This window comes from Calidris pugnax, unplaced genomic scaffold, assembly GCF_001431845.1.
Source record: "Calidris pugnax isolate Ruff unplaced genomic scaffold, ASM143184v1 scaffold24, whole genome shotgun sequence".
Taxonomy (NCBI): domain Eukaryota; kingdom Metazoa; phylum Chordata; class Aves; order Charadriiformes; family Scolopacidae; genus Calidris; species Calidris pugnax.
Genome location: NW_015090922.1, coordinates 33,791,179 through 33,817,940, shown reverse-complemented (window position 1 = coordinate 33,817,940; position 26,762 = coordinate 33,791,179). Strand labels below are relative to the sequence as shown.

At 39.7% G+C, this 26,762-nt stretch overlaps 1 protein-coding gene across 6 annotated transcripts in view; it reads right to left on the bottom strand.

The window, feature by feature from the left end:
- UTRN (utrophin) overlaps window positions 1–26,762 on the bottom strand; it is a 379,666-nt gene that overhangs the window by 115,162 nt on the left and 237,742 nt on the right. For 4 of the 6 annotated variants that reach the window (XM_014950829.1, XM_014950828.1, XM_014950830.1 and 1 more), the window contains 2 exons: window positions 8,892–9,064; window positions 3,380–3,536 (listed from right to left, as the gene is read on the bottom strand). In XM_014950829.1, the coding sequence (XP_014806315.1) occupies window positions 3,380–3,536; window positions 8,892–9,064 (330 nt within the window). Of the gene's footprint in view, window positions 1–3,379; window positions 3,537–8,891; window positions 9,065–17,458; window positions 17,581–26,762 lie in introns of those variants that run through there. The other 2 variants (XM_014950833.1, XM_014950834.1) reach the window with 2 other exon arrangements.

The window sequence follows — 26,762 nt, the reverse complement described above, 5'->3', positions numbered from 1 at the left end:
AAAAACATTTTTAAAAATCAAATTGCAAACCCTATTTCCTCCTGTCCAAACAGACCTCAGTAGCACACAAACAATGTGAGCTAACCCAGGCTGTCACATAGTACCGTATTTATTTATTTAGCACTGCTGAAGCCAACCACTGAGTGGGGGAGATACTAAGAGAGGCAAAGAGCAATAAAATTAGTGCCATTAAGCTGAAGCAAACAAGTAATCATTTCATGTATTTGAGGGGGGGGGGAGTAGGTCAATAAGGAGAATGATTATTGAATAACTAGAGGTAAAAAGCAATTTTAATACAAGGACTGAGGACCCAGAAAAATAAAGGGCAGGAGATGAGACTATCATGGGCACATATTTTACAGAGCTGAGCCACTGTTTCACCACTTACATTTTGAAGTACCAGCAAGGACAAGATCAGGTAAGCAAGCTGGAAATAACAGCAAAGGGATCACAGAGAAGTGGAGATAAAGTGAGGTATTGAACTGCTCAATTTGCACAAGGTCAACTTCAAAGCAACATTCAGATGTGAAACTAAAGGTAAGGGGAGAGCAGAGGCACCCAACCCCAGCTCAGGGAAGCCTGGGGAAAACCTTTTAAAGGCCAGCTGATGTGGTGCTGCAGAAGTTCAACAAGTATCCTTACAAGTAAAAGAAATTAAGTCATATCTCTGCCATGTTTATCTGATGCAGTTGCACCTCAAATCTCCACTGAAAATGTTCAGCTTGACACAGGATACATATTCTAAAAGGAGCACCTTAAATGCAAAGCAAGTGACACCGGCCAGTGATACCCCCACAAGGCCCAGAGTGACTGAGAGCGTGGAATCACATAGTTATTTTACAACGAATCCGTTGAAAGGGCAGATTTGATATAAGGTTTTGAAAAGAAAAAAAAAAAAAAAAAAAAAAACAGAAAAAAATAACAGGCATAAAACTTATGAGTTCCTCAATCAAGGCCATCTCTATTCAACATTCCAACCACACTGACCAATCACTTAACTATGTTGAGGAAACACAAGAAGGACCTCCAATGGGGTTTGGATTTTGGTAGTTTTTTTCTGTCCGCTTTTCATTTTCTACCTGAAAAAACACAACTTTTCAGCTTGATGCAGTTTTTTAGTAAACTGCAGCTTCAGTGAGGAATGAACAGTTCATGCTAAGAAACTGCAGTGATTCTTCCATGGAGAATCAAACCAATGGACAGCTGTGGTCCAGCTCTCTTCTTCTGGCAGTAACTAATAAGCAACACTTCAAGAGAAAATGAAAATGCCACGTGCTAATAATTCATGTTTGGTATGGCACAGTATCATCACGCGATATATAGAATCACAGAACAGTCAGAGTTGGAAGATCATCGAGTTCCAACTCCCCTGCCATGGGCAGGGACACCTCCCATTAGAGCAGGTTGCTCAAAGCCCCATCCAGCCTGGTCTCGAGCACTTCCAGGGATGGAGCATCCACAGCTTCTCCAGGCAACCTGTTCCAGTGTCTCACCACCCTCACAGTAAAGAATTTCTTCCTAATATCTAACCTAAATCTCCCCTCTTTCAGTTTAAAACCCTTACCCCTCATCCTATCGCTCCCCTCCCTGATAAAGAGTCCCTACCCATATACAGGAATCTCTTGGGCCCTACCAAAATAACTGCTAGCAAATAATCATCCAGTCCTCATCTAAGAAATATGGACAATTGAACACTGTGCTCTTGCTTGCATAGGTGTACAAAAACCAAAGCGATGCACAGGGTTGCTTTAACTTTGTGCTGTTGCAGACCACTAATGCAGCTCATATTAAACACTGGACTGGGACATCTATACCCGACACTCACAGTGACACTGCAAGAACACTGCCTTTTTGAAAAATGAAAGAAGAATCTCTAAAACTCCTGAATGCACATATTAGAGTTTTAACCTCAACACATAACAAAATATGTTATTCTTTAAACAAAAGGGCAAGGACTAAACAACTTGGAAGCATTCTCTCCTTCACACTGCTGCAGTTCACTAGTGACCCAAATTAGTATCAGTGTTCCCATATTTTTCTACTTCAGAACGATGTATAAAAGCTACCATTTTCATAAATAGATTTGAGGTCTTCAAAAGAGATGCGCTAGAGGCATTATTTTTCATTATTATACTATAATCTAACATGAGACACAAACAAGCCCTTGGAAAATGACCTTTAGATCTATCACCTCCCACTGACCTCCTTCAAAACGTATTTGGATCTGTTCCAGTCTTTTATTGCTCTTTGGCACTAGTAATCCACCATTTGATCATTACAAAACATTCACAGCAGATGTGCCTACAAACTGAGCATGATGATTTAAGTGGATAAGAACAGGAAGAGATGAACTCTCAAGAAACAAAGATCCTGAGTTTATGCTAATAACTTTGCTTTAAAAGGCTAAATTTAGGAAAAATATATGCAGATTTCCTTAAGCTCTTCTATTTTGGATTTAAGTCTCAAAAGTGCCGCTCCTGTCAGGCTACTTTCTTCTGTAGTTCCTCGCAGAATTCTAAGTGAATATTTCTGTATTACTAAGTGTTTTCCCAAATTCAATTGTTGTCCTCACTCAACACCACAGCAGAAAAGACAAAAATGTTGTCTTGGTTGTCTTGGAGTGGAACGCAGTTGTTATGCAATTAGCTATATAAAGCTGCATTTATTCTCTTTCCCTGTTTACACCACACAGAACAAATACGTTAAGATGGAACCAGCTTTACTAGAATGAATTTTTCCAATGGCAAATATGTCCGAACTTGGTTATTGATCAGAGTTAGTGAGACAGACTCTACCTTACACCTAGGAATCAACACCCTATTACGTACAAAGCTACTAGGAACTAGGGAAACCAGAGTGCTGGAATAGCATGTTACAGTTAAAACAGTACAAGGCATTCATAAGTATTAGTTCTCAAAAACAGTTTTGAGTCATCTTTGCAGTATAAATCTGCATGGGGTAGGGGGCTGCTATTACTGGACAATTTAGTAACATGTAGAAATCCAGCCAATTTTAACTGGATTTACATTCAACATTGCGTTCACAATTCTTGTTCAGTTCTTACTTTTGTATGTCTTACTCGACTTAAACTAAATTAGTGGAATAGCAGTACTACCTGGTAGGAATCCAAAAACATCAGTAAACATTAAAAAATGTGTTTGGACTGAACACATGTACCAGACATCCTTTAGATGAAACTTCATAGAGGGTATCTCAATTGTGCTTTACTGGGCAAGGTGGGGAAACAAAAGGGTGGAGACCTAGAGCTATTTTCTATAAATTAGTCACTAGGAAGCGTTCATCATTTCTCCCGTACTCAAATCTTTTTCATTCTATTATTCAAAGTAGCATATTTAGCTATAAAACTTAAGCAACTTACTTTGCAGTGGTCATACTGTTGCTGTAAGGTTGGGACATCCCCGCCAATGGGCATTTGCTTTTTCAGTTCTTCATCTTTGACATTCAGCCATTTGATTAACTCTTCCAGGGATGTCAGCAATCTGTTCCATTTCTCTGCACTGGCCTCCAAGTGAGCCCTGTGAAACAACATTAAAGCATCTTTAAAGCAAAAACAGCAGGGGAATGCAATAAATAAAAAAAATTGTTCTATCATTAAGATAGGGATATTTCAAGTGTTTAACCGAAAAGCAATGTTGTGTTAAAAAACCCTCTACTTCAAAAGACTTTGCACAACAAATCAAAGCAGCAGAAGAAAAATGGGGAAACTGACAAATATGTACCTGATGCTTTAACTTATCCAAAGCCTTGAACACTGCACGTCTAAGCAACATAAAGGAATGCTGGATTTTGTTGTGACCCCACCACTGCAGTGCATGAAGTAAAATCTTCATTTTGTGAGCTAAAGCACTGCAAAAGTGAACCCTTTCATGCCAGGACCTTGATTCTCCAGCAGTGAAAGCAACAAGTTCTCCCAGCAGCGATCACCAGTAAATTGCCTGTGCTGCTGAAGGTATCAGTGACACGGGTTACTTGATACATCACCTTTAATCGATGGTGAGTTACGAGAGAATTAATGCAGTGAATCTGTCCCTCAGTTTAATTGACAAGACCCCAGATTCCACGATACCTTTTCCATCATTTTCAAAAATACCTTGACTTGACGGCTTCTCCCTGCAGTGCCTACACAGCTGCAGGGAAATCTCTGACAGGGACCAGCTACCCTTCTTTTACTGCAGTCATTCTGTGCTATGGATTTGAGACCAGCACGTACTTAGTTTATACCAGTAAACAACAACTTCTAACCAAAAACCGAAACAGCAGTCAGTAAGAGCGTATGAGGGGAAGAAGATACAAAGAAAAGAAAAAAAATCATGTATCTGAAAAGGATAAACTAACTACCTTTAGGAAGAAGAACCTATGCTCCCTTCAGGAAAGAGCCTGTCTCCATTCAGGAAAACACTTAGGTAACTACTTGGGGGGAAAAGAAAAAGTTTAAGTACTTGCTAGAAGTGGCATTTTACTGCCTATAGTTTTGTGCATCATGCTTTCTATGGTCCCTTAATGCTCTCACTGATACCATTCTCTCAACACTGAATTCAAGCCAGCTGCTCGCAGCCCAGGCTCGAACAGCTGAGCCAGCATCCTGCCCTGCAGTGAATTACCAGCGAGCTATTGCATTTGTGGTTATATGTGTACCAGGGAAGGGCATCCTGCCAGCCTTGGTTTGCAGACCAGCAGCTCCTGAGTGAAACGTACTGTCTCAGCTCCCTGGTCTCTTTTCAGTTCTTTACTACTCACTAACCAGAACTACTTTCAAGGCAACCAACTTGTTCCTCCTGTGCAGATGGTATTAACTCCATGGTGAGTTAGGGCACAAGGTACCTGCTTCTCAGCTGGATCATTCACTATAGTTGGCCCCTGCAGACCCCAGCTACACACAGGGGCACGCTCCCAACAGCACAGGCCAGTCCACATACAATCTGGACCTTCTCTTTCCACCACTAGCTTGGCATGTCATCAAAAATGCCCTCAGAAATACCAAGCTGCAAAGCATTGCATATACAGCAGCTTCTGTACCCAGAACCATCCCTCCTTCCTGGAAGTGAAAACAGAGTTATACTCCCTATTAATCAGGAAGGGGAGAGACATTGCCCTCCCATCTAAGCCAAGGCAGCACATATTCAAATTTACAGTTTTGGTGTTAGACTCACAGATTGTTACAAAAATAAAGCATCTTCATGAATCTTCATGTGTATTTGACAGTGAAATCTCTGTTCATTGTAATTTATTACTGCATCTAGCACATATAAGCAGCTCTCATCTCTAAAAACTAGCACTCTCTGAGGCTTCAAGATTCTGCACTAATTATTTAGCAGAATTCCTGTATACAAAATGAATTGGAGTTTTGTCCGGGTGGGGAAAAAACTCCTGCAACTAGTTAAAGGACAATTTAAGGATGACTCACTGTTCATTTAACATACAGTACAATAATATTAAGTGAAAAACTAATCTGATATTAATGCAAATGATGTGGCATATGATACTAGATTAAATGCATTGTAACTTGCCACTAATGAGTACCCATGTGCACGCCAGATTAATGACAATAGCAAAATACCACTAGCATATAGTTTCAAACTCCAGTGCAAGCTAAACTTGTGGGTATAGAGCAATAAGGGGTGGAGAGGAAACAGGCTACACTAACAGGCACTTTAAAATTCTTCTCTGAACACGAAGTGAGCTATCCTCTCTCTTGAAAGGTCAGAAAGACGTTAAGGGGAAAAGAAATACACAGGGGAAAATATATCACATGAGCCTGGATTTTTCCTGAATGTTACCCTACTAATCTTATCAGGAGCAATACTGAAAATAGAAGCGAGATTCAGAAGCAGCTGAAGAGTGGACACAAGCATTCAATTCTCCTGGGGGGTGGAGACATGCATTCAGTAAACCCCATTCAAAGCAAATGCTGCACAGGAGCAAGGGAACCACGACACGCTTCAATGTGCATTTCAGTGTCAAGTTTTAGTATCACATTTACATTTGTCATACAGACATTATCAAAGAGAGATGATGAGCTATGTTGAAGTTCTGAAATGTTTCTTGGGCTTCTTTGCTTTCAAAGACAGGATTTCTGGCCTTTGTTTTGGAATCAGTACTTTTACCAATACACAACCTGCAAACAAACCTTCAGGTGTCTGTGCTCCTGTGACAAATGAACTGGCAATCTCTAGGGATTCGCCAGGTCAAGTGGTGGTTTAAGAATCTGCTCTGATAAAAATACAGGCCAGTTATAAATGACTGACTGTTTTTGAGCACTGGTTGAAGCAACAATATTCCCCAGCATCAACCACCTCAGATTCAGAAGCACTCTGAAGGGAATCCTGGATGAGCCTGAGAAACACAGATGCTCCCACCCAGCTGACCAGACTGAGAGCAGGCCCCTCCACCCAGGCTGAATAAAATCATCCAGAAGAACAGCAACTCTGACATAATTCCCCTTCTGTTGACCCTGAGAAGCTCTCTTCACAGCTGGAGACCTCCTCAGCTTGTGCTTCTGCTATGGAGATAACACTTTTCCTGCTGAGTGACAAGGGAACACGTGGAATAAAAAAGATCTGTGGGTGGTCTAAATATAGAGAATCCTTCTCTGTTTCTCCCACACTTTTACCTCTACCCTCCTCCAAACACTAACACCCTCATACCTCCTTGCCCCAAGAGAAAAGAATCTCTCCTAAACCTTTGACTTTAAAAGGCAGACCTGCACAAATCTACAGCTTGTTTTGTTTTGTTTTGTTTTTTCCTGGGAATAATAAAGAGGGAAAAAGAAAGAAGCATGAATAATTCTGTAAGTAATTTCAAGGAGAGCTATAGTCTTCTCAGGTGGTGTCATAGTCAGTACAAGTACAGGTTTAAGTAGTTTCTGTGTATTTAAAAATATGTCACAAGAGTGCTGCTTTTTCACTTTGGAACTCCCTTTAGTTCCAGTAGCAGGGAAGTAAAGTCAATGCAGTGACTACCATCATCAGCTCTGAGGAATGAAGTGATGAAGAAAAACTCATACTGTCCCAAAGGGAGAGCAGCAACTAGAAATCAACATAATCAGAATGTGCATATAGCTGAAAATATTCTATAAAACTTACAGAAACCTTAATTTAGAAGCACTATCCCAAGCTAAACCCCAGAACAAAACAATCAGATTTTTCAATCATCAGTCCTAGCATCTAACACGGTTATGTGCTGTTCTCACAAGACTCATCCATACAGTTTTGCTTTCCAATTCATCCTTGAAATAAGGTACAGCAAGAAAGCAAAAGCTGAGGACAAACAGCTACCTCAACACACTGACTTCATATCAGTTCTGTGCTTTGTTATTTCCCTATGAAGGCTTTCATCACTCTTGTGTGAGTTAGAAAAGTGAACTGCAATCAAAGAACAGGGCAAAATGCACAGACTTGGAAATGCTACGCTCCTTTTGGTGGCGACTGAGATTTGAGAGGTTAATTTACTTCTCTTGTATTTGCTCCAGTATTCTCGTCCCTGCCTATCTTCTACTTGTAGCTCAGTGACACGTGGGACTGCAGCACTGCAGGCACCAGCAGAGTAACACAAATATTAATGCTGCCCAGTAGGATGCACGTGCTATATCTATGCAGAACTAAAAAGATGGGTTCATATTCAGAAAACCCGGTACTCCCATTTTTTTTAACATTCACTGCACAATCACTGTCTCTGTATTGCTGCGTTGGAACTCGGAGCTGGCCAGGGTAAATGGCTTGGAGGCCCTTTTTTTGGCCATCAATTTCTCCCAAATTATGATCAATCCCAGTAAAGGCCAAGCAACTGAATTGTTCTTGCTAGAATTCCACAGTTGCTAAGTTATTATCTTATGAGCATTTTTTGTTCTTCCTCTCACATTGACTTATTTGCGAGTAGAGCTCATAATAGCCCAAGTTTAATAGCTCTTGCATTAAACTACTTGTGTGGTGGGGCCAGTCTCTGCAGGCACACACACCAAACGGATTGGTTCCTCTGCTGCCAGCTCTGCCTGTAAGCTTTCCTGGAGCTGATTTACCCATTTCACCTGTTTAGCAGGTTGGTGATGGAATAAATGCAGATGAAAAGTAAATGTCACATTTTCCCCTCTATCTCACTCTTTCAAACTCTTGTGCCTGAATTCCAAGCTCAACTCATTTTTCTGGCCTCTGGAAAATTCATATGAATGTTTCACATTGTTCTGTTCTATTAAAAGAACAGTTTCCCCTATTCAATAAGCAAGAACTTCCAATTAAAAGCTCTAGAAATTCTTCTCTATGTAATTTATTTTAATGTGGAATTTTATTCACATTAATAAATATGGTATAACCTACATCCAAAATGAGATGGCAGATTTTTAGAATGACTACACTTCAACAGTCAGTGAGCTTGACACTGGTAGGGTCAAAAAACTGTACAATGCATTCCTTGATCAATATGTACTTTAACACATTTCTTAATTGAATAAGCAGCAATTAAAAAAAAAATACTATTAATATGGATCAAGACACTTCAGAAGCATGTCCTATAAAATTTTTCATTTCAGTATTAAAAAAAAGGCAAACCAACAACAAACCCCTGATTCCTCCTCACAGTAACTGTAGATTCACAGAATTACTTCATTGACATTGTTATCCATTTACAATAAGGAAAGATTCAACATGCTTTCTGGAAAATTTAGCACAGATTGGTAAATTATAACTTCACAGCTCTGGAGAGAGAACAAGTAGTTAAGGCTGCATGGTAAGCAAGTGCACCAAGTTTTTATATTTGTGCTCAGGGGTCCTTTACAGAAGAAAATGCAGATTTCACTGCAATGCTGTGGTCATATTTCTCAAGCCTTTCAGAAGACAGCAACTGTGCCCCATCCATGCCTTGATGTTTTCCTTCCTTACCTGATGTTAGCTGACTTGGCCTTCAGGTCATTCCAGCGCTGGTTCATGTCATCAAGCCGGTGCTGGAGCAGGGCAGCTTCCTCAGAGTTTCCCAAGGCTTTCACCATCTTCTGTCTGTTTCCATCAATGCTTTTAAAGATGTCATTGTGGGCATCAATCTCAGCTTGGATGTCCTGAAATATCAGCAAGAAAATCCAAACATCTTAGTTCTCTAAATAAAGGGAGGGAGAGCTTATTCTCAGTACTCTGAAGCACTAGGACAGAGCACATAGCCTGACTTTCTTGGGTGACTCCGAAAAGGGATGCAGCGGGGAACACCTGCAACTCTATTAACTCTATTAACATCAGTATAAAAGATCTAGATTTCTTAAGTGTGAGACAAGGAGTTTGAAAGCCATCCTTGACTATGAAACAGGACGTAGAGCTATAAACACTAAGTTCTCTGCATGTTTTTGCAGCACTGAAGGTAACTAACTCTCTGCTATTCTCCCACGCGTTTCACACAGTGCAACTTTCTCAAATGCACTAGAAATTGCTTCCTGCTCAGAAATTGCACAAATTCAGCCTTAGGTATGTTGTCTCTTTCCTCTTTGAAATAAAACTTTGCAGAAGCCTTACACAGCCCAGTGACATTCAAACTCTGTGTAGTGCTTTAGGTCATATGCAATGGAAGTTTTTAAATAAAACCTACATCCTTAAACTGCAGCTAAATGACTACAATTACCACAAGCCCATTTTTACAATTAAACTACTGTACGCCCTGGCCTGCAATATATGGAGAGGAAGACATAAAACAGCAGGATGTATTATATATAATCTGAAGTTCATAGTAAACACTGAAAAGAAAAGAAGTGCTTGTGATTTCAATTCATCTTACTCATTTCTCCTCCCCTTAGAAATTAAACATATTTTATTCTCTGATCTACCATCTGTCTAAAGAAACACATTACAGATGTTGTCTTCATCTAACACATTATAAGAGCAAACAAAACTTCCTGCCTGACCGTGAATGTTTTCTAGCATTCATACATCTATCTATACTCTAGTAGAGCAATGTATATGTGTAGAGTGCCAGGAGGTTTACTGGCTGTCTCAAACACATTAATCAGCAAAGATTGTGACAGGAACTTGATGTAGATGTAAACAAAGTTCTTTTGCAAAAGAAGAAATTCAATAACTGAAATCCCTTAAAGGTTTTTATACTTCCAGACACCTCCTCAGTAATCTCCATCGGTTCCCAGGAGCAGGAAAGGAGGGGCGTCTTGTACCTCCCCATCCTCAAGATGTAGTCCTGCATCTTAAAACAGCTGCTTGCACGGCTACAATTGGTAGTTGGAAACAGTGGAAAAGTAGCTAAGAATCTGAGACCACATGAAAGCTTTCTTCAGCTGGGGAAGAAAGCAAAAAGAAGTAAGGATACAGCTGGAGAAGCGATGGGTGGAGAGACAGAGGGAAAAGGGGCGGGGGGCAAGAGAGAGGGAGGGAAGCATCAGTGAAGCTCTGGTTCTCTAGCTGAGCTACTGTATGACTTTGGACAACTACCTATTCTTTGCCCTGAGCTTCACCACTTTAAAACAAAGTACTAAAAAGACACTTTTGCTGTCTCTAAACCATCCTGATAATAATCACCACTCTGAAAATAGATACAAGCAAGGGCTTGTAAAAAAAAAAACAGAAACGGAAGAGTCTGATGATCAATCAACCCAAATAAAACAGCATAGTCATCAGTTAAACAAATCAGATGCTTATCTGAAAACAGTTGCAGCTCCTGTCCTTATGCCTCCAACACGCAAGCAGACCCGGTGCAAACCAGCTCAGGTCCAAACACCAGGAGGTATAACCTCATACAGCAGTTACAATTGTAATTGCACACTTATCCGTGCTATGGAAGTCTGGCCACGTCAAATCCATTTTTATGCCTCCTTAAGGTTACAGAAGAAAAAATTGTTGAAAACAAACTGATCTCTGATCTTCCATTCTGTAATTACAATATTCATTCTGAAGCTATTGAGAACTTTCATAAAACATTCTAGCTTTAATTGTATTTGAAAGGATGCTTAAGCAAGCACATTTAAAAACGTTTCATTCAAAATAGGTTTGATTCTTGTGTTTGCCAGTCAGATTACATTGAGTAAGGCAAAGTAAATCTGCCGTTCACATTCCTGAGTCCCATCTGTGATGGCCATATTGTGACAGCTCAGATCAAAGAATCAACTTTGCTAATTAACTTCTCTTTCTCTTTTCTGATTTCCATTTTCCAGGAAAAAAAGCGCTGCCGGCTGATGGATAAACCTGCAGGATTGATATTAGAGTTAATAAATGCCAGTGCATCACAGCCCTCAAAAAAAAAGAGGGAGAGAAATCCAAATACATGTCCCATATCAATGTGCACATGGAAGAAGTACAGCAGGAAAGTGGGATGTGAAAGATGGCTGATGGCAAAAGACAGACACACTGTTAGTTATTCCCCAATAATGATATAAAAGATCTTGAAGATTTTTATTCAAGTATTGTCCTCTTTTGGAAGACTAGCAAGGATGACGGGCTCCCATCTTGTCCCAAGATTGTTACCAACTACAGCTATTTCTTTTACTGTCTGTGTTATTGTAATCTTTCAGTTCTTACAAGACTAGTAAACATGCTGTGGTTGCCCTCCCTTAGAATTTCTTACTTCAAAGTGGGAAGAAGAACTCTATCCATTCTGTACATATCCCAATTCATGTTCATCCTGATCTATTAAGTCTCTTTCTCCTGCCTTTTTCTTGGTCTTTTATTTTCCATATTCTTCTCCATTGTTCTCTATGTGGCATAAAGGGATGAATAAAGTTGATTAGCCCTGCTCAGGCGCCAACTAGGATTAAGTCTAATAAGAGTTAATCCAATTTCAATTTTTCAGTACTTTAAAAGCAATTATAAACATTTCCCTATTATCACAAGGAAGCTCCCATATCCAGAGTCACGGGGTCAACACACAGGAGGATGCAGAAGAGGTGAAAAAAAAATTCTGTTTCTTTTGCAATATAAAGAAAGGGACACAACCACAAAACACCATCGCTCCTAGCCCAATGCAAAGGGGATGTAAGCCAGAGTGCATGTAAAGCAAAGCAAAGAAAAAAAAAAGAAGGAAAAAACCCAAACAAAAGCAAAGAGAAAAAGAACCCTAAAGAAACACACTGCAAGCAGAGAAAGAATTCTTGCCAGCAGAAATTCTTAATTCTTAAACTGCAGTTACAGAGCTTTACCAACTTAATATTTGGAGGTATTAGTACAGAGATGCCACCTTTTGCTAATTTTGCTAATATTTACATGTGCATATCTGATTGATAATTTACTGGTATGAGGTCAACAGATCTGTTTACATGCTCAAGTGCTTGCAAAATTAAGGTTCTAAATTAAAAGAAAGGTCTTCAAGGAACGAATTCATCCTATATATAAATCAAGGTGCAAGTTTCAAAGTTTTGAAAGATAGAAAGGAGAAGAAATAACTAGGTTGACACTTCTATATCTACTTCACCCTAGCCAGGCTATTAGAAGATTGCCACTTTTCTTAAATTCCTCTTAAGAATTAAGATCAAACTACTGCCTATCTTTTCCACTTTGTTCTGGTAATTTCAAAATCCCCTTATCTCCATTCTGAACCTTAGACTTTGCTTCTCTCCCTCTTTACCGCTCTCATGGCAGATGACTTACCTGCAGGATTCAAGCCTTCATTTTATGCTTGGATCTGATTTTAAAGCTTGTATAATAAAAAGCCTACTTCTTGCTTTAATTTCAATTACATAAAATACTAAATTATCATATAATCACAACTGAAGAGCATGTGTCTTTAAAGAATATGTAAATATGGTACGTGACACTCAATAATGCTATAGGTGGCAATTCTGAAAAGTACCCAAAGACGCAGCTGACTCCGGTTGGAGTTGCTATGGGAACAGCCCAAATGCAGACTGGAGTGCCTTGCTTGGGGTAAAAGAAAATCTATGACAAAGATTTGAATGGAATCAAACTTTGTGACTCCATCTCCAAGGTCAACCAGGTATCGAACCTTTTCTCCTTTTTCCTCCTTGCAGGCTGCAAGGATATTTTAAACAGCTGCAACAGGAGACAAAATTGTCCTTTTGAAACTATTAACCCTTTATAAAGACAAAAAAAGCCCTTAAAAAAGAGCCCTAAAAAACCCAACCAAACCCCAAACCAACAGCAGTCCCATGATAATGGGCATTCTAGTGCCTTTTTTCTGAATGAGTCCAGAGAGCCTCTAATTCACTCTGCAACTCCCTAAGCTGTCAGTATATTCACTTCCACTCATGTATTTTTCCGATTTTGTTTGTTTATACCATCTTCATTGGTATAAACACATGCATTAACATTCTGCCATTAACAGACGCAAAATATTTTCCTCTTTAAAGGGCCCAAACCCATCTGTGGAAGATAAAAATATGATTGGTGGAAAAAACCTCCACATTTCCATGTCAAAATTAAAGTGGAGGAAACAACGCATTTTATACCATGCAAAATGTTACTCTATTTCATTCTCTATGTTAAGAATTCTAAAGTACTTGAGCTTTTTGATACAAAGATCTAAACCAGGGAAGTTATTTTCTTCTGTAAGGTAAATAAACAGATGTTCCTATAACATTACAGATTCTATTATCAAGATCCCTTAATCAAGTTTTTACTACATATGGTATGACACAACTTAGCCTCTTATGAAAAAGGTCTCTAGCATTCTATACCAAATCATAACTTCACAGGGTTTTTTAGAACAGTTACATATAGGACTTGACAACATTTCACTCAAATGTTTTTTAAACCCATTATAGATAGCGAAATTCTGTATTACACCCCAATTTTTACCCATTTTTATGTTTATTAGGAGAAATAATTCCACTGAATTTCTATAAAGGTCAGACAACAGAGCAGGGATGGAAAGTTATGGCACCACACCTGGCTTGTAAGAAATGGACATGCAGGTCCAATGCTGATGCTGTGCCACAAGACTGGCAGCACTGCTGCCACACAGACTGCTACAGAATTTTAATCCCCAGGTACAAGCTACAGAACAGGCAAACCATTGTGGCATTTGAACCACATGAAGAACTTAAGAGGAGTTAGTAGGTTTGAGGCTGACTCCTCATGCAGAAAAAAAGGGTTGAAGAACTGCATTCTCCCCAGCAAAGGTTACCCCCGGGATATTTTGCCAGGACAGTTTTGTACTTCTGCCCCTCAGTACAAATCACGCCTGTGCCTGAAACAGGACAGCAGACTTGGTGCAGGCACAGGGAATTGCAAGTCCCACAAAAATGACTGCCCATTGCCTTCACTGACAATGTTCAAGCCAGCAATGATATAGTTACAGAAATGCTGCACTTGCCTCTTTCAGAGGTGAGGAATAAAGGTGATGGTTGCTCACCGAAGTATCTGCAGAAAACTCTTCCAGCTGGAACGGCTGGAACAAAAGCGTCAGTGCCAACCTAAGGACGTAACTGTAAAGCCACAGGCATCAGCCAGAACATCCTTCTTTGAGGTCTCACAGCAGGTAGCAAAGGAATGGATTTTTAAATTTTTAAATTTTTTTTTCAAATAGTGGATTGTTTAGTCTATATTGAACCAGATTCATTTTACTGTTGCTGCCAACTGCCTCTGGGAACACTGCTGTGTCAGATGTTCCCTTTAGCCTGTGCCTCACTCAGAGCTTTTCACTTTTTTATGACTCTTAAGGAGCGAGTAAGAATTAGGGCATGATACAGGCATATGAAAGTGGCCATTGCGAAAGAGAAACAGGATTTATCTTGGTTTCTCCCTTACAAATTCTGGGAGTAGCAGGGAGAGAGGAATGCTGCTGTAAAAAGAGAACCACCTCTGAAAAAAGAAAAGTCTCTGAAGAGGCCAGGTACTCATCTCATCCAGAGAGTCTCTCCTCTGGTGTCAGAGGACAGTCATAACTTTAGAAAGGATCATCCCATCTGCTGTTTCGGAGGCTTGCAGTGGCAGTTGCTGTTAGGCAATCAGTTTATAATGAATTCACATTCAGAACAGCAGTACACATGCAAACCCCTTGGGCAAAATTGCCATTATAATAAATCCACCAGTGGCAGAAGTCTGTATAAAGACAGACATTAAACCTCTCTAAAGTGTCACACACAGAGCACACTGGGTATCGCTACAGCCACTGGGACTATAGTATAAGATCAAAGCAATCCACAAAAGCAATTGGCTTTAGATATGACAGAAATTTAATTACTACTTAAGCTCTCAGATATTTCAGGAAGAAAAACAACTTTTTTGAGGAAAAACCACTTTGGGACATTTTTCACATCTGATTTTCAAATGCTGGTACTACCAAAAGCCTTGCACCGACACTTCAAGATTCCAAAAAGCTGTCTTGAATTGCACTTAAACTTAATGGATACTACCTTAACAGGTGACATATGGTGTGGGTAAGGACTCATTTCACCACAAGAATGATGATGCACTTAGGAAGGCCAAGAAAGCCAGCCTGCCTTCGACAACCTCTGTGGCTCCATCGCATGGCACTGACTCAACATGTGAGGGGTAGGCATCATAAATCCATTAATACTAATTCCAGCAGTCACATAATTGCGACTGAACAAAGCCACAGCAGCCCTGCTCGCTCCAGTGTAATGTGACTCTGCTTTTGCATAGGAAGGGAGTGCCGCGCAGGCTTCTGCAAATGCCATCTGGCTTCTGCATTACCACCACATTAACAGCACTCGTAATTCTCTCCCTGCAACGTATATTAATGAATCCAGAAAGCTGAAAGGAGCTTGCGAGCCAGGATCGCTGTCATAACGCTGTTTCTCCTGGCAGCAAACTTCTCGGTTAGGAAGAACAGGATGGGTGTGTGGGGATTCGTGAGAGGGAGAGATGAAGCAGGGGAAGGAGAAGGGAAACTTGCTCAAAAAAAAGAGAAAACTTGCGAAATAAGCAGAGATTAGAATTTGTGGTCTAAGTCCACCAACTAAAATGTTAACTTTCTTCTCCAGCACCTCCTACGCTGTGTTACAAATTTCAGCACAGTAGACAACAAAACGACAGAGCAAGCTTCAAGCTAAAAAATACAGCAGAACTGTGAGACCTGCAAGTTCTGGTTTTGGTAAGAATTGCTATAATCAATTCCTTAGAGATTAAACAAGACACAGGAATATTCAAAATCACAGGAGAGAGCCTGGAGTTCGCAAATGCCAGGGCCTGTATGATTCAAAAAACATTAGAAACACTGGTTTCAAAACTTCTGTGTTAACCACGTCATGGATCATCTCAAAGAGTTCAGCGTGTGTCCTAATCTTTAGAGGCACCAGCAGCAATTACAAGGGAAGAATGAAGCCCAGCTGTCAGACTGGGGACAGGAGAGAAGCAAGTGATCTACACAGTGAAGAAATCATGTCACAAACCCTTTTGCTGTTACTATTACTACTTTTGAAAGAATCATGCTGGTGAGATACTGAACAGTATCTGTCTCATTAGCTCCACAGTTTCCTACTGTACAAAAGTAAAAATACAAGACTTTTAAGAAGAGCAACAAATCCAAACCAGTTTACAACATTCTTCTGAGGACCTAAGGTTATTATGATTTTGAAACTATCCAAAATCACTATACAACCCCAAAATGAGCAAACAAATTTATCTTATTTTTATTTTCTGAGACTTTTGGGTTTATTTACTAATAGCCATTGTACTACTGTTCTGGTGACCAGTGCTGATCTGCATTAAAAAAAAAGCCCAAGCATATTGAAGTTTACAGATTTAGGATAGAAAACCACAGAATCAGGCTTTTATCTTAATGTGTAAATAAACTACCACGTATTTTTTTTTTACAGACTCTGGTCTTGCAGGGCACAGGAAGTTTGTATAGAGAATTGTTATTAAAAACAATACAAAAGAAAATATAGTCGGCGAAGCCAAGCTAACAATGGTTACAAATATCTGATCCAGGTTTCCTTGGAAGTGCTGAAAAATTAGATGAAAACAATCTGGTGTTGAACAGCTTTGTGTCTCTCCCTAACCAATGCAATCACTGCAAAGCAAAGCCTCTAAGCACCACTGTTACCAAATGTCCTGCTAAGGGAAAGAGTAAGCAGCGAGAAAAAAAGAAAAACAGAAAAAAACATGGGAAAGTGGCGCATTCATTGGAATTAATTCTACTTATAAAAGCCGTCATGAGATCTTCCAATTTGACTAAGATAACATTCAACTAATTTTAACAGCAAGCTGTGGAGCACTTCCTTTATGTCAATAGTGAAGTAAGGTCACAGGCATCCTGGAAAGTCCCCTTACGCTCTTGACTTAGCAAAGTCCAAAAAAAAGAGCACAAAAAACCACAATCAGAGCTCATGGTCTAAAACTAATCATGTAGGACCTGAAATGGAGATGAGAAGCAGCAGTAGACTTCCATATTTGAGAGGCCACAGGGGTCACACAAGGACCTTAACAGCAACACAAGAAAACCTCCGAAGATCAACATCAACCTGCCCTTTTTATTGTGTATTTTTCAAAGGCATAACCTTTTCTAAAGGCGTAAGTATATGAAACTGTGCTTATCATACCTTTTCAAATCTCGTCAGCAGCTCACGCAAACTGAAGTTCAGGCCAATCATCATGAAGCGTCTCCTGAAGCCTGCATTTTCCTGGTACGTCCTCCAAGCCAGGTCTATAACCTTCAAAAGGCTTCTCTCTTTCTGCACCTATGCTATCTCAAAACTCTCCAAGAGCTCCTGCACGTGTCCCTGTCCTGGGCTGTGTTCCCCCGCGGGCAGTTCAGGCAGCACCATTGTCACAGCCTCCCTGTCCCCGTTCCTTCCCACGGGCTGAAGACCTGGGGCTGAGCCGCTGACGCTGGGCGATGCTCCTCGCAGGATTAGCCTGGCCCCATGGCGCTGTGGGGATCTCCTTGTCTCCACGCCTGGCCAAGACTGCCTCCAGCTCACCTCAGCAATGGCCTGCAGGCTCCAAGTGCTTCTTTCAGACCTCAAGCTCAACGTTTGGTCTCAATTACACCGAGCAAGTATGCTCTGCTGCTGTGTGGTAGATGTAGAGGGTAGTGAGGAGGAGCAAGTCCTTCCGTGTTGCTCCATTCAGGGGGAAAAAAAATACAAAGAAAAAAAAAGAAGAAGAAGAAAAATCCCCAGAGAAACTTCTGTTTATAGGAAGCACCAAAAGCCAGCTTTTCAGAGAAGTTGAAATGGGATGAGGCACACTTCAGCCTAGGAACCACAGCAGCATGACCAGACAGGAGGCCACCTCTCCTCCCCCTGCCTTCCTCACAGCTGGCCACCAGCAGGCTGGTGTTGCTATGGCAGTAACCAAGCCACCTCCAGCCCTTTTCCCTCTTCGCTTTGCCCAGGGGATGCTGCACCGTCAAACAGGCAAGGCCCATTAAAAGAAATCTAAAAAGTCATTTCCTTTGTTTAGGAAAAAAAAAAAAATAACACCACCAAAGGATCCTGCTGCAACGTCTAAAGGCTTTGCTGGGGATCTTCTCCTTTGGTCCTGTCTGCTCTAACAGCCGTGCAGTAATCTATTGCCTGCATTTGTTTATTATTGTAATCAGCATCCTCCCTTCCAGCAGCCCTGGTGCTGCTCTGACGCCAAACACACACCCCCTTCCTGGAGGCCTCCCCGCTGGAAAACCACTGCCACCCCTAAGGCTGCATAAACCCTGGACCAAAAACCCTCAATTCACCCTTTTTTCTTTCCTCCTGAAGGGGAAAGGCAGCTGTTTAGTCCCTATTTAGCAGGTTTTGGAGCTGTAAAAGCAACCGGTGCTCCACGAAGCCCACGGGCACCCGCTGCCGCCCAGGAGGGCAGACTCTGGCGCAGGCAGATTGTTTTCAGGAGCCTTTGCTCGCCCGCCCGCGGGAAACCTGACACCCCGAGGGTGGCTACTAGGAAATCACTTCCAACCATTCCCTCTGGAAACCCTCTGTGCATGTGAAGGCCCATTTAAGCTACTATTAATGCTTTCCGTACAACCACACATTACTTCAACCGCCAAAACGAGCTCCAGTAATACTTGCCAGCAAGTCAGAAAACGTGTAATTAAAACCAAGCCAACAAATCCACCACTTGCAAAACCCATTGCAACTATTTCTCCTACGACCACGGTGGGAATCACATGCTGCTTTTACTTTCTTTTTATTTCACCCCACTATGAATTACCAATAAAGCCACCGAAGACAAAACTGTCCTTAAAATTATTCTCAGCCAGTGGATTATACTGATACAGCCAGGATGGGTGAGGATTTTAAGAAAAATCTCTGGAGGAAAAAAAATAAAAATACTGGCAGTAGCAGGATTTTTGCTTATTTTACTTGTGCTTTGCTGCCTGTATGTATGTTTATGTGGGCATATTACACAAAATGCTGAAGTGCTTGCAAAATAAACTGAGAAAAGTTTTCCAAACAAAGGTGGCAGAACTAGACCAGCTTTACTGCCCAACAGGGTAACTACAAACTGTCTGCATTTATTCCAATTCTTTTAGAAGCAAATAATGCAACAGTATCTAAAATCATATTCAAATAAATGTTCTTTTCTAAATTAACCATTTACAGAAGGAAGAAAAACACACATTACAGTGAGAAAGTACAATCATCCTGCAAGAGATTTAACTAGAATCTCCAACTGAGAATCTCTCTCTCTTTTCCTGAAAGACAGACACAAAGTGTGGATCCTGATTCCCAAACATACCAAGGCTTCTTTCTGCTGCTCTTGCAGAAAAAAAACCCACAACCTTTTAAAACAGGAAGAAAACAGCATTTAAATCTACTTCAGAGGTGCTAGTGCACATGAAATGAAAATGGGTGTCAGGCTGGATTATAATGAGGTTTCATAACTCCATGTACACATTAATTTTATGTTTATTCTCAGGCTCCACACTTCGATAACTTGCTTCCCAATTTTCTGTTGTCATCAAAAAATCATACATTCTTGATCTTTCATTACTATTAGATGCAAATGAAAATGCTTTCTGAGGTGAATAGCTATCATTTTGCAGAATTCTATAAAAGGTAATAAAATATATATACATTCACAATGTTGGACCAATGCTTCCAGTAAAAAGGCTTTGAAAATTTTACTGAATAACAACTTTTTCAGTGGCCCTTTCTCATGAAAGCACGCTGCAGTATTTGAGAAATTCTGCATTTGTAGAAGAAAAATAAAACACAGTCACTGAAATAAGCTCTACACCGACATACATTTAATGTAGCCTCTACATATAAAGGCAGCAGTCCTGTAGACATGACAATGCTGGATCATACAAACACTTCCAGAACATTCTTGTAGAGACTAAGATCCACACATGGGAATTTAAGACACTGGAGAGCAATGTACTGCTGATGCATTCAAGGCACTGCTGAAGGTCACGTGCGATGGAGCTTCTTGTTACATTTTGGTAGTAGAGCAATTTTATGCACTTACTCATGTCTTAAATAATAACATAAAACTGCATTAAAATAATATAACCAGGGAACAGCACTTCATAGCCATTGGTAACATTGCTACTGGCAGCTTGCAAAATGCAAGGACCATCAACAGAAAAGCACATTCATCAATGGTAGAAAGAGGCAGGTCAGCACAGCAGCCTGTGACACACAACTACAGTCACATTCGCTAGCGACTGTTTTTAGGAGTGGGTTCTGAATTAAACTCCCTGCAAATCCAGGCTTAAGAGCCTCAACATTTAGCAAGACACTTAATGCAGAGATTATAAAATTAACAACAGAATTGAACATCTAAAAACTTAATACTGTAAAGAATCAACTAAAAAACCACTACTTTTAATCAAGTATAAATCCAGAAGTAACTGAATGTTAGCCTCCTGCAAACAAGTGAACCAGCGGAATCAATGACACCAAAACTAAGTAACGAAACAAAAAATATTCCATTACCTCTGGAAGGAAAAATATCTGATCAACTTGGAGATGATCTTACACACACCTCTAAAATTCAATTTCAGAAAAGATAAAAGTCTTTGAGACTTTAGTCTGCAAAATAAGCATGTGCAAAGACACTATAAAGAAATGGCTTCATACTTGAGATGATGTGCAAAAAATGCAAGAAAACTGTCATGCTAAGCACAATTGGACTTTGGAATATGAACTAAAGAAAGGAGAAAAGAAGATTTTTTTCTGAAAGAAAAATGGAAAAATACACAGCAGCAAGAACCTTAGGAGTGAATGAAGCAGGCTGTTTACACACAGAGCACACATATATCTTATATGACTCACAACAACGAGTAACAACAACAAAAAGATAAAAAGAATAGCGTTCCCTTGTGTGACTCAGATGTAAAGGACACAGAGGTCAATAGATGGTTACAGCAAATCAATACATCCTGGTTTCACTCAAGACATGCAGCTCCAGGCAGGAACACAAAAAAATTCACTTGTTCAAAAGCACTGTGGTATTTTCTCCTGCCTTGCAAAATACCTGGTGTCAATCTGATGGGAGCAGGAGGGAGAGCTGGCCCCCTCCACCTACAGCCGGTCAGCATTTACAAGACAGAGTTGAGACACAGCTCCAGCAAGGTCGGTCTTACACTGAGGCTCACTATCAATTGAACCCAACACCAGGGTTTCACTATGGAGAGATCTTCCAGCACAGTTTCATTGATAACCTCTGCCAGAAGCCAAATCACTCAAGTGATATAGTACCCCAAGGACCGTGAATTCATCAAGACAGACGGACAAATCAAGCTCTTACAATAAAGAGAAACAAGTGGCAGGAAAAGACAAAAGTCACATAAATATGATTGCCCGAATTACCAATTAGGTATCTATTACAGTGGTGATTGCAATGCAGATTATGAATTACATGAAAGGGTTTGCAGAGTTCCTGGATCTTAGAGCCAAGGCACTGCACTGGTTTGACTTTTTCTTCATTTTTTTTCTTTAAGACTAAAGCGTATCACGTTGTCTTGGGAAGGTATTTTTACATGGATCAGCCAGTATTATACAGTGGTTTGCTCTGTGCAGTATCTGTCGTACTCAATGACGGAGTTCTGGATCAGGTAAGCACAGACAGACTGTGGCCTTCCTCAGAAAACGGGGCATGAGACGAGACTTTAAATCTGAAGAATAAAATTTGTTAGGATTCCAGATGAGATGATGTAGTGTTGGTGACAGGCAATGTTGCACTGCCATGAAAAATTAATAAAGGACCAGGTGGCTTGGTGGCGGTTTTTTTCCCCCCCTCTTACTTTTCATAGAATCATAGAATGGTTTGGGTTGGAAGGGACCTTAAAGATCATAGAGTTCCAAAACCCCTGCAATGGGCTGGGACACCTTCCACTGAACCAGGTTACTCCAAGTCCCATCCAATCTGGTCTTGTTTGGACAACTTTCAGCTTTATGAATGAAGCATGATTTTATAATTTTTGGAACGGAATATAAGTTGTGTGTTTTAATTTCTTTGAACTTCCCAGAAGCTTCCAAACCTAAAAGCAGAACATTTCAAATGTGCTGAGAACACAAAAACCCAAGGAAGTATCTCATACTTCGAGTATATGTAAAAGAGATTAGATGTCAAAGGGAAGTATGAAGGAAAAGTACTATCATGGCATCCATTTCAGGCATGGAGTCATTAAGAAATTTACAGTACAAGAGACTGAGACTTAAATTCCACTTATGGGACTGGCCAGAACATGAAGGTTTTAATCCTAACTCTAACTGACAGAACGAGGGAGGCAGCAGGGAGTATGGATGAAATCTGGCTTCCGTGCCAGACAGGAATTTCATGGAGAAGTTGTTAGTTCCTAGTTATTACTAGTGACTAAATAAAGCGTTCCTATTGATTGACAGTCTATAAAGAGTTCACTGGGGAAGCCTCCTGCTAAGATTGTTAACTGTCTTTCCTCTTGGCTTTCCTTCTTCAGGTATAAGATGCCAGCACTTGCTTGCAGTGCTCACGCTGGAAATAAGCAAAACATGAGGCACCTCATGGTCTTCCTGTCTTTAATAGCATCTTTAACTCTGCTCTCTTTGCAGACAAACAAAACAAAGAAATTGTCTTAGATGTACTTATTAACTTTCTTATTAAAAAGGGTGAAACAAAACCGAGTGATAGTCTAGTGGAGATACAACATGACAGACGGAGAAAGCAGCACACCCAAGGAAAAGATTCTAGAGGCTGCATTAACCCACACCCAGAGTAAGAATCTAGTTTCCTAAGTTAAAAATATGGGACTTTCAATATTTCAGCCCAATTTGAAAATGGAGTTTTCCTTAAGACTTTCTTGACTGTGATGAGAAGTTTACTAGCTCCCTGACAGCTTAGTCTGAGAAAAGCCTCATTAAATCCATGCATAATACATGTGACAATTAAATACACATCTTTAAAATCATTTTCTAAAAGAAGGCAGCGTTATTTATGTATTTATTACTTTGTAAAGGATACCCATCTCTCAAGATACTAAAACTGACCAATGAAAAGCTGATAAATTCAGTAATTTTTTGATGAGTACTCAATCCAAATAGCGGAAAGACCAAGAAAATCATATTTTGCTTTCAGAGTTTATCATAAATAATTGATAGACCATCTTAAATTCTACAGCACTAACTAAAATCTCATTCAAATAACATATTGCAGTCTCTTCCTACTTTAATTCTAAGCAATGACATTAGACTCAAGTACCTAAAAGGATATAGTGCTGTTACATTTTTTGCTGCATAATTTATCATTTTGCCACACTCCAAGGATAAGATACCCAAGCACAACCTTTTGACTCCGTCTGCCTGTATATTATTTTATGCATATCTTTTAGTCTCAGTTAACTAAGTGGCTTGATATTGTAGGAAGGAAAAGTATTACCTGGATCTTGTTGGTTTTGGTTTTTTGCGGGATTTTTTTTTTTTTTTTGAAAGCCACTGGGAACTGGGACTCTCTGGATCCAATGCAAACTCTCATCTCAGCCATAAGAAATCGCTCCAGTTGTAAGCTTTTCAGCCATAAATTTTTAATTCTATGTCTAAATACTAGGCAGGCTTTGCTATATAGAAACAACTGCCTTTTGAATTTCTAGCATAACCATTAGCAATATGAACTCCTGTATTTATAAAGAGTATAAAGTATGTAACTTGTATTACTTGAAGTAACTTTTTGTCTATGAAGTCAGATTCCTTACAACTTTTATAAGGAAATGTGCTTTTATATCAACTTTAACATGCCATGGTGGAACAGCCATTAGAAAATTACTCTTGTGAATATAGCAAATGGACATCTATCTAAACAGTTCTATCAAACCACAGGAGTCAATCTCCTAACCTGGCAAGAAATACCAAGGTATATAATTTTAATTTACAAAAAAAAAGGGGATGTTTTGTTTGTTTTCAATGTTCACTAAAAAAAAGATCAATGGCCCTGGAGTACAGGGATGTTCCATTAAAATTGAATTTAAATCTTTTCATTCTGAGGAAACTGCATCAAAGCATCAGCCCACAGTGCCTCACCAACCAAACTGAACTATACTTTTTGAGTAGATAAAGAGTTGTAGCATGTCATGGAGGGCTTACTTTAAAAGCCATATGACTAATACTATAGGATGACCTCGTCTTCATCTAAATTCACTTTCAAACCACGGAATTAAATCCTAAAAACTCACCATAAGATTAAGGTTGCAGCTTGGAAGGAGTATTCGTTCTTTTCACTAACTGTGTAACGATCCCCTAAGCCAACTCTGTAGTTATGTAATTTAAACAAATAAATTACATTCCTTTTTGCCACATCTAGTGGGTAATGATAGCACTGAAGCTGTCAGGTACACCAAATTATTGCTTAGCGACACCTCAATGGAGAAGAGTAGCAATTCAAAGTTTCAGAGAGTAACCCTCTAAAAAGTAGTTGCGACTTTTCTGAAACGAGGTGCATCAAGTTAGTTGTGTAAAGCATGTAAGAATGGGAGAACACACCACAAGGACTGGAGAAGAGGGACAAGAGGGCAGAGAAGCTCATTTCCACAGCTCCTCCATGCAAGTCACACAGTGCTGTAGGTACTGATGAAAGCCCTCATCTGTTCCTAGCAAGAACTTCTAAATAGTGAATGAGAGGGTAAGAAACCACCATCCTCCCACGCACAGGACAAGTAAGGGAGAAGATTTACTGTCTTTTAAAAGTTACAGTAAATCCTTTTCTCTGCTCAGCTGCCTGTCCCTCAGTATCTGGCAGATGTTATCATTCCCAAGTTTATAATCACTTCCAGGTACCGGTGCCCCACAGCCATACTGCTTCCCTACACCTACGACAGCTCTGCTACAGGAAAGGCATAACTGAGCCCAGTATGCTCATACTTGCTATTTTTCTCCTCTTTGAACTTTATCCCATTAAGCATATTTGGCACATCTTTTCCTTGGAGTAAGCTCCCAGTGACTGCTCTGGCAGGTGACACCCATCTTCCCTACTCTGTCCTGGAAAGAATCTGGGCACAGTAATAAGTTTGTATAGCTATCAAAGATTAGAGAGAAGTACAGTTACAAAACTAAGGAGAAAGAATTGAAGTCTCAAGCGTTTTCAGCCAACTAGCTTGACTGTTTTCCATTTAGTTTCCTAGCACGCATCTGTGTCTCCATTAACTTTTTGATCTATGTCATGTCCATTATACAGCTAAATGAATGCTCTCAATCATATTTATTTCAGAAGAATCCTTTTTTCAGCATTAAGCACTACGAAAAGGAAGCAACTCATCTGGTTATTACCAAATTCAGTAAATGCTTCACTGACAAGGAAAATAGTTAAGGTAAATTCCATTAATCAAGTTGCCACCAAGCGATTAGGACATAAAACTTCTGCAAAAAAAAAAAAGCCCTTTTGTAACACCAAAACCACCTCATGCCCTTGCTCCAAACCACTGCTGAAGTTACATTTGACACTGTAAATACAGCGACCACATTTGGCTCTAGAGATACAACGCACAACATCACTACAGCACTTAAAATCCTCCGTCAGAATTAAAAAGACTGTTCAGGAAATACACATTGTACACTTTCTAGGAAATTCACGTTTGATCTTTGGTCACAAAAGCTTATCACATCTCCTCATAAACAGGAAGGTGATCTTATAGCCTAAATACCCTCATAACAAATACATTTATACTTTATAACTGCAAGACATGTTCTGGCTCATTTGTTATCTCTTGAGATTTTACTTAGCATCTTCCCCAAATACAGAATCTGAAAAGCAAGGTAGAAAGATAATGGAATAGAAGACAACCTGAATAATAATCTATGTTAGTAAAGAATTAAAAGACTTATGAAACAGAAAGATTTATCAGCTTTAAAGTAAATGGCCATAAGTACGTACTATAGGGTCAACTGATGACAACCACTGAATGCATGCTGATATTTTTTGTTTGCCAGGACAAACAGATTTTAAAACTGTCAGGTAATTCAAGCTACACTTAACTTTTTTTTTTTTTTTAAACATAGCTAACATGTAAATAAACATGACAGTTTTTGTGTGTTCAAGGGCTATCAAGCAGAACTTCGAGTATTTTGTGCATCAGAAGAAAGAGGAAAATTAGAGGTTTTAGGGTTCATTTGAGTTTCTGTTTATGAGCTTTTAAAATTTTTTTTAACTTCTCTGTTTTACGTCATACCTAATTTCTTTACCTCCATCTCCACTGAACACAAAAAGAATTTTTTTTTTTTAGATTTTTTCTTAATCCAAAGAAGTTACATAAGTACTTAATAAATCATTGTTGCAGCTGATGTAAAAAGCCTTAAAAATCTAAGTTCAGATCAAGGACCACAAATGTTCTATGCCGTTAAGAGAGAAATTATTCTATTTTTCTAGCTGATACAAAAATGGGAAATATCATTCTCTTGTTCATTGCCTAGAACTCAAACACATATAAGGGAC